This window comes from Atractosteus spatula, chromosome 6, assembly GCF_055471065.1.
Source record: "Atractosteus spatula isolate fAtrSpa1 chromosome 6, fAtrSpa1.hap1, whole genome shotgun sequence".
In the NCBI taxonomy this organism is placed as follows: Eukaryota; Metazoa; Chordata; class Actinopteri; order Semionotiformes; family Lepisosteidae; genus Atractosteus; species Atractosteus spatula.
Genome location: NC_142711.1, coordinates 42,240,397 through 42,252,245, shown reverse-complemented (window position 1 = coordinate 42,252,245; position 11,849 = coordinate 42,240,397). Strand labels below are relative to the sequence as shown.

The 11,849-nt window shown below is 39.6% G+C and overlaps 1 protein-coding gene across 1 annotated transcript; it reads right to left on the bottom strand.

The window, feature by feature from the left end:
- Positions 1-2,366: 2,366 nt before the first annotated feature.
- On the bottom strand, positions 2,367-9,704 carry LOC148832902 (myosin regulatory light chain 2, smooth muscle minor isoform). Its single transcript, XM_088919707.1, has 4 exons — positions 9,602-9,704; positions 5,926-6,132; positions 3,830-3,991; positions 2,367-2,910 (listed from the first exon to the last, which is right to left on the bottom strand). The coding sequence occupies exons 2-4, from the start codon at positions 6,107-6,109 to the stop codon at positions 2,738-2,740; spliced, it is 519 nt and encodes a 172-aa protein (XP_088775833.1). The 5' UTR covers positions 6,110-6,132; positions 9,602-9,704; the 3' UTR covers positions 2,367-2,737.
- Between the last annotated feature and the right edge of the window lie 2,145 nt (positions 9,705-11,849).

The window sequence follows — 11,849 nt, the reverse complement described above, 5'->3', positions numbered from 1 at the left end:
TCTTCTAAAGAAGAAGGTTTTGAGTCTGGGTTTGTAGGAATTTTGAGAATGTGACTCTCTGATATCCATGGGGAGAGAGTTCCAGAGCTTGGTGCATAACAAGAGAAGGCCCTGTCACCCATAGAGTGTAGATGGGCTTAGGAAACAGATAGGAGACCAGAATTAGAAGGGTGAAGGTCGCGAGGTAGGGAGTAGGATGATAGTAGTTCAGACAGGTAGTGAGGTGCCAAGCCATGCAGAGCCTTATAGGTGAGCATTAGGATTTTGATGTCGACACGAACCTGGTCCTGGTCAGGATTCTGGCTGCCAAATTTTGAACATAGTGCAGTTTGTTCAATGTGGATTTAGAAACCCCAGTGAGTAGAGCAGTACAGTAGTCAATTCGGGAGAGGACAAATGTGTTGATCAACTTTTCAGCAACCGTTAGCGATAACATAGGACGCAATCTGGCAATATTTCTAAAGAGAAGGAATGATGTTTTGACAATACTTTGCAAAAGCGGGTCAAATGTCAAGCCTGAATCAAATATCACCCCCAAGTTTTTCAATTTAGACTGAAGCTCAAGTACAGTACAATCCACAGACAGGGTTACAGCATTGGCTGAACAAAGTTGATGGGAGGTGCTAATAAGCATAACTTTAGTCTAGTCACAGTTTAAATTAAGGAAGTTTTGAGTCATCCATGCTTTAATGTTGGACATGCAATTAGAGAGAATAGAGACAGCCACATCAGTGTCAGGTTTGATACGGATGTAGATCTGAATATCATCAGCATAGAAGTGATATTTGAGGCATGCGATCTTGAAAGCTGACCAAGTGAAAACATGTAAATGATGAAAAATAGTATCTACCACATAGCTTCTTGTTGCTGAATGACATTACTCCCACAGGGTATGGCTACAGATACAAAACTCACAGTTGTTTGAATCAGTGGTTTAGCACTCAGCCATCGCTTCGATGTTGGTCTAAATATAATTCTTCTCCAGAAGTCCACTCCATCTTTTGACTTTGGTTTTTAACACTAAAGATAGTTTAGGATTACTTTAAACTTTCTACTTGGCTTCTACCTGAATTTTCAGAGCTACAGTATTACCACTGCTTTGCCCAGCATACGCAAATGTTTTATCTGTTGGTTATATAACTAGACATGCTCCACTGCTACTGAATTCCTCTGATTTATTTTAGCATGTATTATTGTTGTTGGTAATTTACTATTCTTATTACAATTACTGTGTAAAGAACTTTAGTGCCTCATCAATATTTATCTAGATTATCTAAGAACCAGTGCCATCTGCCTTCATTGGATTCTTATTACCAAGAACTGGTTTATAAAACATGGCTTTAATTTAAATCTGATGTGGTCCAATACATTTGGCAAGATATGCATGTTTGCTACTCTTACCAATTACTGTCTTGCACAAGGCAGAAACATGCTTCCACAAGTGTGAGCAAGATCAGCACTCCTGGTTTCTGATAGCTGCAGCTCTTTTCCAACACAACAATCTCTGTCCTTCTGGGACTCCCTTTTTATTTCAGATATCAGAATTGTAACCACATGATCTGCACTATTGATCACACATTCAAGGAAGAAGCCACTGCAGTGAAGATTTTCACTATTTTTTAAACAAACATGTTTAGCAAATGGCTAATTTATATGGCTAATAACACACAGCATTGATCTCTTGACTGAGGTCCACTTTTTAAAGGCACAGGAAAGGGCAATTGTGTATCGGCTAAGCACAGCTCTTTAACATTAAGTTAAGTCCAACCTTACACACATGGCTCAACTGTAACAGTTCTGACACCTTTTTATTTTTATTATAGTAAATAAGAGCTAAACCTAGTATGAAGTGTCCACTCTGTAATATTTTCCATATTTTATACAAAATACCTTAATATTTAAATATGCACATTTAACCCATTTTCAGCAATGAATCAACTTAATTGTATTAGAACATACAAGAGAGTCCTTACTCAAAAGGCCATCATCTGTGAAATGTTCTTGTCCATCTGTAATGTTTCCTTTAAAACTGAAAACAGCACAAAAAAGGCTGCATTTTTTCTCCTTTGTGCACAAACATGTTCTACATCTGTTGTCAATTACAAAACTCTAGTAAGAGCATGTCCGCAACAGAGGTTAGGAATGAGGGAAGCAGTAACTTAAGACTCATGCTTTAACGCGTGTGCATACCACTGACAACCACCTAATGCAATAACTGTGAAAGAACATATTTACATTAGTTTCTGCTTTCCACAGAAGTCTTAACCAAAATTATAAAACTAATCTTTTTATTTCTTTTGCTCTGCTGTTCCCATCTGCCGGTACAATATCAGGGGTAACATGTAAAACACAAAAATAAAAGCACATGAGTTGATAGCGATCTTTATTTCAAAAGTCTCAATTTATTACAAAATGTAAAAATCCAGCTACCCAGGTTCTAGGTTTGACAAAGGCTTTTTTTCCAGAGCATGTATCCCGTTTTCACATTTTGTATGTTGTATTTTCCATAGCCACCCCAATCATTATTGCAAACTAATGGTCTACCTTCAAATTTATTACAGATGTGCAAATTTGCCAGAATGAACTGAAAGAGGTTTATAAATATGGTAAATAGCATCATTTTGCTTTTTTGTAGTCTTGTTTTAAAGCTAAGGCATGCAATGATGTTCTATTGGGTACAAATTGGAGACAAACATGAAATAGAATATGAACATTTGCATATTTTTACAACCTACGCCTAATCATCTTTGTCCTTCGCCCCATGCTTTAAGATGCGTGTAAACTCCACATAGTTGAAGTTGCCCTTTTTGTCAATTGGTGCCTCTCTGAAGAGTTCGTCAACTTCCTCATCTGTGAATCTGTCGCCCATCGTGGTTAAAAGCTCTCTCAAGTAGTCTTCTTGGATAAAACCTGTATTACAGAAAAGCAGAAGATAAAGATCCCAATAACCATAAGCCTCCATATTTTCACTGCTTTTATTTCAAGACGCGTGTCAACAACAGCAAAGATTACACATTGAAAACAGACTCCATTTTCAGTTTTCAATCCAACTAATTAAAATGTGTCACAATTGTAGTCCGTGTGAGCACAACTGAGAGAGTACCAATATAAGAAATACAAGTGTTATTCTCTCTGAAAGCTCTCTTTGTAATTGCTTGATGGTTTTAGAGGAAAGTTTCAGGTTTAAACCAATTCATCTGAAGCTATACAAGTGAGAGTTGTCTTATTCTGCGATCAACACATCCATTTTCATCCTCATTAGTTTTTAGATGTATGTGACACACGATACCGAGTTTTACTGCAAACATTGACAATGAGTTCTAATTTCAGCAGACAAATAACTTCCAGTAAGGCTAAAGTGCCCATGAAGATCCCTACATCCATCACAATATCCACATCAAGCAAATTCTACTGTTAAATACTATTGTTGGAATTTATAGTTCATCGAGGAAATATTTATTGAAGTATAGAACATCATTAAACTCCCACTGCTGAAGCAATGTATACATTTTGGACATGTCTTAGAAAGCTGTTTTCTTCACTTATTTGGCTTGACTGGAGCAGCTTGGTAAATTAAGTTTCATCATGAGTTATATTAAGAAATATGTGATCCATTATCATTGAAATATTGTGTAAACCAGCAATTCTTAACATCTGACACAGTATTATTTGCCTATTCTTTTTACAAAACAATTAATAAAGTTTGACTTGTTTTCTGATGATCCATTAGTATACAAACTCAAGGCTATATTAGGTATGTTTGCACCCCCAGAGCACAGCAAAGCTTCATGGAAATTGTACACAATGGGGAACATCTGGTGCTCCTTACCTGTCCCTTCTTCATCGAAGCAAGCAAACGCATTCCTAATGACATCTTCAGGGTCTGTGCCATTGAGTTTCTCCCCAAACATGGTGAGAAACATCGTAAAGTTTATTGGTCCAGGGGCCTCATTCATCATAGCTTCCAGGTATTCATCTGTTGGGTTCTTTCCTGTGCACAGAACAAAAAAAAAAAGAACAGTTAACACTTAAAAATTGTCCCTAAAGGACCTGACCTGTGCACCACAGTGTCTGAGGTTTTCCTTCTACCTCTCCTCTAATTTACCTGACCTAATTATTAGCATAACTGGATCAATTTTTGGTTAAAGCACATCATCAGTTAGAAACCAAATTACTGCAGACAACAGACAGATCCCAGTAGTGAATTTGGTTGTATAACAGGTACAGGACATGCAGGATGCAGGTAGCAAAACGAATAGATATGAAATTGAAAAATATAATTTTGTCAAAACCACCTATAAAAAAAATCTGCAAGAAGGAAACTGCAGGAAAACAAAAAGTCAATGAATATTAGGATACATAGCTAAAAATGTTGAATTTAAATCAAGGAATGTTAAAGTTTCACAAAGCACTAACACAACATTTACAATACTGTGTACAATTTTGCTCACCGTTATCAAAAAAGACTTGCTATGGCATCAATCCAGAGGAGACAAACTAGTTACATCCCCCGTTTTAAAGAAACATCATACAATCCTACACTAACACACTACGAGAAATACATTGTTTTAGTCTTGAACAAAGAAGACCTACTAGGGGACCAGATTTTTCCAAATCTACCAGGGCATAAAGTCAACCCAATGAGTCAATGCAGAACACAGGTAGAAATGGCAAGAAAGTTTATTTATAACTGAGAACATTAGAAATGTGTTGCAATGGGTAGCACAGCTGCCCAGCTGTGTTGCTGAAGTTGATAATCTGTTGTTTTATCCAAGAAAACATGTGATGAGACCCCTGGACCAATAAGCTACTAAAAATCAAATAATAAACAATATGCCCCACTTGTCTGTAAAATTACATTCTTAAATGTTAGGACAACGGAGTCTTAATCATAATGGCAGGTCAACTATAAAGTCTCTCCACATAGCAGATATCCAGCAGAAGTTGTTACACCTTCTTTAATTCTTATCACTATGTTGTTGAACTTGTAATCACATGGTATCCCAACAATCAGCTTACTCTGTGTAGCCTTTTTTTAGAAACTGCTCTTCTATCTTTGTAGACAGTAGGTATAATTAGGTTACATTAATAAGCCCTCCTCTGCAGCCTCTGTTTCCTTCTAAGCCAACAAAAACCCAGCTCAAAGCTCTCTTCATCACTGGACCCTCTACTTGCCAAGAAATGAAGCAAATTAAATGCCTTACAACCTAACCTCCAGATCAGATATTTGCATTTGGTGAACTGCATCCATTAATGCTGATGTGCACTGCTGATTAGCTGAATAGTTGTTCAATTAGTAAGCAGTATTGCAACGCACTAAGAGGAAAATATCTGAATTTAATTTCTCCTCATATTGTAAAGGGTGTCCAGGTAAAAGTTGCTTTCTTCCAAAATCTGTCCAGCCAAGATAAGCTCACCTCAGGTATAGTTACATGTGCATGCCCCCACACTTGTGTAGTTTAGCCACTCATTCTCTCTTAAACAAGAAACCACATGCTGTAAACACAAGGTGGAGTACAATGCGGCAATATTTTTATTCTTCTCTCCAAGAGCTACCCTTTCTTTACGAACTTCCAGGACACTAGCTGAAGGAGAAGACTCATCATACTCCCTTCCAGCAACTTGTGGTGTAAAGGCTGACTACAGAAGATTGAGAGACCTCCCAATTTACAGCAGGGGTAAATGTCTTCAGCAGTTTTAGATACAGAAGGATGTTAAGCACCATGTAAGAATAAGGCTGTGGTAAAGAGAGAGTCAGTTGTGAGATCAATGCCATAAAAATCCATACTGGCAAGCTTTCTTAATAATATGGATACATTTTAGAAAGTCTGCCCCACAGACAAAAATAATAATTTTGGGCATCGTACTGTGGTACGATACTGTTTTTCTTTCCATGAAGGTCCAATGGCCCTACTTTCTACTTACCAAGTGATGCCAGCATGTCATGCAAGTCCTCTTTGTCGATGAAGCCATCCCTGTTCTGGTCAATCATGTTAAAAGCCTCCTTGAACTCCTGAATCTGTGACTGATCAAACATGGCGAAGACATTGGAAGTCGCGCGCTGGGGGCGCTTCTTGGTGGTCTTTCCCTTAGCCCTTTTGCTCGACATTTTGGCTGTTTTTCTTCAAAAACCTGCGGGTGGAGAAAAGAGTGTTACATCTTGCATAAGCATTTCAGAAAGAAATGCATTTCAATAAGCTATTCACTCCCGTAGCTTTTGATTGATATAAGTTCTTAAAGTGGCCAAAAAAGCATAATCCATGCATCTACACCTTAACCACTTTAACCAGCTGGAGCCTATCCCAGCAAGCAATGGGCCCAAGACAGGATATACCCTGGATGGGACACCAGGCAATTGCAAGGCATACACAAACACAGACATGCACACACTCACACCAGGGCCAGTTTTCCAGAAGCTAATTTACCTACCAACATATCACATGAACACAGTGAGAACACACAAACTCCCCACAGATAGCACCCCAGGAGTTGAACCCAGAGCCCAGGTGCTGTGAGGCAGCCATGCTAACCACTCTGCTGCCCCATAATGCATCTGACAAATTATTCACTCTTAAAAACTTTCAACAAATACAAAGGAAAGCTTTCCATCATTTACACAAGCTCTTTTAGCTAAGGGGCTGGGCCATAGCATTCAGTATTTTCAAAGGACACACAAAGCTGCCAGAGCCCTCTCTCTGCTGTCCAGAAAGATCCACGAGACTTCAGCTGCTGCCCCTACTCATTCTGACACGTATTCATTTTTTTTTTATAAACCTTCTCACATGTCGCAGGCTCAAGCTACATTTAGATGCGTACCCCAGGATTATGCTTTGAATGAATTTCAGGGCCTACCAAGATACAGAATCACACGCTCAGATGTTCACTTATATTAAAACTTATTAAAACAATGATACAGCGTTAAAACTATTCAAGTCCCGAGAATTAAAATGAGATCTAGCAAACACTAGAGACACCATTAGCACTAAAAACACTAGAGGTGAAAAAATACAAGTCGACTACTTAATGAATCATTCTACTAATGAAGAAAATCATGCCAGGCAAATACAATTTTGGCAACAACTACCAAAACACATCAATCATTGTACTATGAAAGGAAATGTGAACATGCTTTGTTGCTGTCTTTTCTCTTGCAGGCAGTACAAAAGATTACTGCTGTGAGAACAGGTGTCCTCGCATTAGAAACAATCCATTAGCCCACATCAGCGCTGCAAAGACAAGTTATTTTAATCATCTTTTCAGCCATGACTGACAGAATACAAAAGAAAGCAAAATGCCATGACAAACAGGTCTTTAAGCTACTTCAGTCCAGATGAGGTTGAACTCTCAGTTCTACTGCTACCTGCTGAATGGGCGATTTATTTTGTTAACCCTGCAAAACACTGCACAATTTTGTATAATGTATATGTATTCTGTATATAAAAAAACCTCATATTTTGGAAGCAGATGGCTTACTTAAACTCATAATTATACCCAACATACCCAATTGCTTTTTACCTTCGCTTTTTAAATATGGCACGCTATTTGAAGAAAATAAAATTAATAAACTTGGCAAAAGATGAAGTGCGACCAGTCAGAGGGTCACTCCAACCCATGTGGGCCTTTCTACATGCCCTGAAGAAGTGGCAAAAGCCACTTTTGAAAGCCTACCGACTATTCACAAATCCTTTTGACAAAACCAGGAAAGGAAGGAGGAGTTGTCACTGGTAATGCAGTAACAGGCAAACGAGGCCACCAGCACAGGATGTGGAAGGCACAATCGGCCTGAACCCACAACTCAGAAAACAGTTGGGAGCCCATGCAAAATAAACAGAGCTGGTAAGCATCTGTAACCTTTGCAGTTTTAATGAGTACTGCCCGAGTGTTTCACAGTGCAATAGAGGCCACTGTCAAAGCCTGCACTGAGCCATCCGAGGAATTCAAGCAAGTCCCATCTTGCTCTGGAAACAGATAAAAACAGCAGAGTAATGTATTCCAGCAGGGCCAGACTACAGCGCTGTTCTCCCCATGCAGCTCAGCAAATGAGCACGAACGTTATTTGGAAAGGACACCAAATCAGATAATCTTTACAATTTCCATATAGTCTGGGAGGCAAAATGAGTGCCAGCCACCCAATTAAAAGCACAGCAAAGTGAACTGGATTTGGAAGAACAGGACACCACACAATAAAACTGCCCCAATCCCCACTCCTCTCTCCTCATTTCAACATTTCCCTTATCTACCCTTATTGCTCAGCTAGACTAGCTTACAACATCTTGAAAAACATTACAGGCCAGCAGACTCTCTAATGGAGAGGCTCACTCTTAAATGCAAACTCATCTCATCAAAAAGCTATTTGAAAAAACACCACAATACCCTAATTATCCCAAGTGTAAGAGAGCTGTTTGTATCTCCTAACATCACCAATGATGTTAATCAGAGTCAGTCTTCACTCACTCTCTCTCAATTTTATATAAATCTAGGAAACAAATAAGAATATCTACCTTAAAATTTAACCCCATTTTCTTTTTGCTGAAGGGGAGTATAAAGACCCCAGTAAATTACATTTTAGTGAGCCTATTACTTTATGTTTGGCTCAAGGAAAGATGCTGCTGACAAAGTTACAGGCGTATGGTTACTTACATACCAGTGCAGAGGGGTCGTTAAAAAAATCAGCAAAGAATCGGGATCAACATTTTACGCTCTTACCTTTTAGCTTAACTTAGGTAAGAAAGTACCACTCGGGTTAAATGAACACACGCATTTCATACGCCCGAATATGACAAAAACATTTTTAAACCCAAGTAATATCAAGAACAAGTAACACCGCAATGCAAAGACAAAAGTCTGAAAATGCACTCTCACATCATCACATTACTACTTATTAAACAAGACAGAATCCCGTGACTACTAAATGATAGTAGAAAACGCAATATTAAAATCAAAAATAAAATAAGCATACCAATCCACAACAATCTGCTCTCAGAGGCTGAAGGCACTTTGTCAGACGCCCCGAGACAGAAGTTCAGTAGTTCACGTTTTGAGGGTACTGTATCTTTAACTGTTAGTTTTACGCATGGACTCTCTGAATAGCAATAAAAGGTATCGAAGACTACTTATTTTGAAACAATACATGCATCACTCTGCAAATTCCAAAGTCAGCACCACACCTAACTGTCTTTTATGTGAAGCCATCGGGCCTACCTGTCTCCGCCTATATTACGCACTGCTTATCTGCTCCGATGAAACTGCAGTGAGTTTACAACCGTGCGGTCCACCACGCAAATCGGATTCGACAACGTTTAATAAAAAACGATCCCTTCACAAAACGACTATTCCATTTATTTCTTGCGCCCATCGCAAAGATCTGCCACAGGCAGATACGCAATTCAGTGACCCAAGATCTTTTTCCTGTCTCCAACTGGGCCTCTCTGCACCGGTTTTGCCTAATAATGTAACAGGAACCTTGTAAAACTGCACCCAGAAACCGTCTCCTTGGCTCCTTCGGCCTTAAGTCGCAAACGTTCGCAAAACGAAGGCTCTACACATTCCAACCGTTCACTACAAGCATGCAAGAATGGATTTAGTAAAACACAACAAATACCTGAAACCTATGAGATGATAAAGACAGGCAATCTACTGCTTTGCTGCTTCGCCACCGCCCTTAACTTCCTGATCGCAGCTGAAAGGAAGCCCCGACTATACCACCAGCAACTCACAGGGTAGGGGGGCGATTACATTGTGCTATCCTATCTCACAGCGAATACGATAAGGTTTCGTGTTTTTTTAAAAAAAAGTGTGCATAATTAACCTTTTAATACACGTTGGATAAAATATTGGTTCGTGAATCTTCACAGAGAATGTGTTTCGTTAAATGCATACAAAGTGATACCCCTGATATTGAAAATTTGGTCTGACTCCCAACATTCTTCTTTGCCTACGCTACACACTGAGAAATGTCCTTGTAAGGAAAGAGGCACCGAGTTTCCTGTACAATTATTGTTGTGTGTGACGCATCGGCGGCAGCGATGCAACAGGATCGCGAAAGTGGAACAGTTGTATCAATTAAATACATGTTTGCATGAGTTTGTAAACTGGATTTTGTCTTTAAAATGGTCTTTTATATTTCAATGCAAACCCCGAAGTTTGGCTTAGCAGCGTGCGGTGTTGGGTTAGGACTTCCGAAGGGTCGCGAGTTGAGATCCAGGGTGGGATACTTTTGCTGTACACTTGAGCAAGGGAATTCATTCGAATAATTCCAGTAAATGTTTTGTAAACTGAATTTTCCATGCCTTCATGTAAATGAGAATGTATCAATTTGCTTACCTTGCTAAGTAATGGGCTCAAAATTACCTGTAATATTTCAGATATAGGTATTCTCAGTCATCTTTTTGAGTTTATAGCTGAAGAAAACAGCAGATGGCGTCTATCAAACCAGTGTTCTGCCATAATTTACACAAGCACGTCTTAACACTCCCCCTCTTTTACAATGGCAGGTGTTGGGCCCATTCACCTACTTTGAAGAGCACCTTTTCAAGTCACCGGTGGGCTTTGGATATTTCTTAGGCTGAGCTGTAAATACTTATCTCAGTAACTGAAGGGCTTTCTGGTTTGACTGCTTTGTGATGCTGGTTTGCTGTCAAAAGAGAAACCACCTGCAGAGATAGGATGATAAAGGTGAGGTGTCAGTTTTTGACTAACCATGCATGGATGATGTGCAGCAAAGTTGTGCGGTTGCTGGCATTGCTGCCTTGCAGTGTTGGGGTCCTGGGTTCAACTCTGGACCTGGGGCGCTGTCTGTGTAGAGTGTGTTCTTCCTGTCTTCACATGGGTTTCCTCCAGGTGCTCTGGTTTCTCACTGTCCGAAAACATACTGGTAATTTAAATTTCTTCTGGGAGAATTGGCCTTGATGTGAGTGTGTGTCTGTCTGTCCTGTGATGGACTGGTGTCCCTTTCAAGGAATATCCCCTGCAACCCTGAAATGGAAGAAGCGCTAAGAGAATGGATTCCTGGAGTCCTCAAAAACTGAAGATCACTTTATCGGCCATCTACAATGTCCTGTATTAGGAATTTGTCTTTTTACATACCCCCACTTGCTCTCCATGAGACACAGACAGGGAGAGAAGCTTGGGGTCAGAGTGCAAGGCAGGGTCAGCCATTTATACAGCACCCCTGGAGCAGTTGGGGTTAAGGGCCTTGCTCAGGGGCCCAACGGAGTAGGATTCCTCTGCCGGCCGCTGGATACAGACTGGTAACCTTCCAGCCACAGGCGCAGATCCTAAGCCACAGAGCCACCACACCATACTGCCCTAGGTGGGTCAACTATCACCATCCTGCTTCTGCAAGAACATCTTTCGATTTCATCTTGCCTTCCTGCAGGTCTTGATTCTTCTCTCTTGGGAGGCTCTCCAGTGTTTTTGTAACCCAGGAATGATCTATTCTTTTTGCTCATGCCCTAAGCATTCATTGACATATTAATTTAACCTCCTGTGACCCATCCTGTTGATTTTTTGAGTCCCTTACTAGTTATTACAAGCACACAGCATAACATATGTCTTTGGGATGCCTTGTATCATTGTATACTGAAAGGCAATTAGAATTGAACATATATTTTGGTTCCAATACTTATTATAGTTGCATTTTTAATGCTGTTCAGGGTATATGCTTAACACTGTGAGAAAGGATATGAATATGCAGGGGTTATAAGGCAGAAAAGTAATTAATATTTCTTCCTTTTTTATCAAATTGTTAGTTGTTTTCATGTGCTGTTAGTGAGTATTATTGTGTATTTAGTTGAAAATGACTCCTCTAGTACATTATCTACAATTGTCAATAATGATGATATCTGTCC

What these genes read in the sequence shown, in the direction of transcription:
- LOC148832902 (XM_088919707.1), bottom strand. Translation starts at nt 6,109, where the DNA reads ATGTCGAGCAAAAGGGCTAAGGGAAAGACCACCAAGAAGCGCCCCCAG. An exon ending in TGACATGCTGGCATCACTTG is followed by an intron (nt 3,992 to 5,925) that starts GTAAGTAGAAAG and finishes TTCTGTGCACAG; the next exon opens with GAAAGAACCCAACAGATGAA. An exon ending in CTTCGATGAAGAAGGGACAG is followed by an intron (nt 2,911 to 3,829) that starts GTAAGGAGCACC and finishes TCTGTAATACAG; the next exon opens with GTTTTATCCAAGAAGACTAC.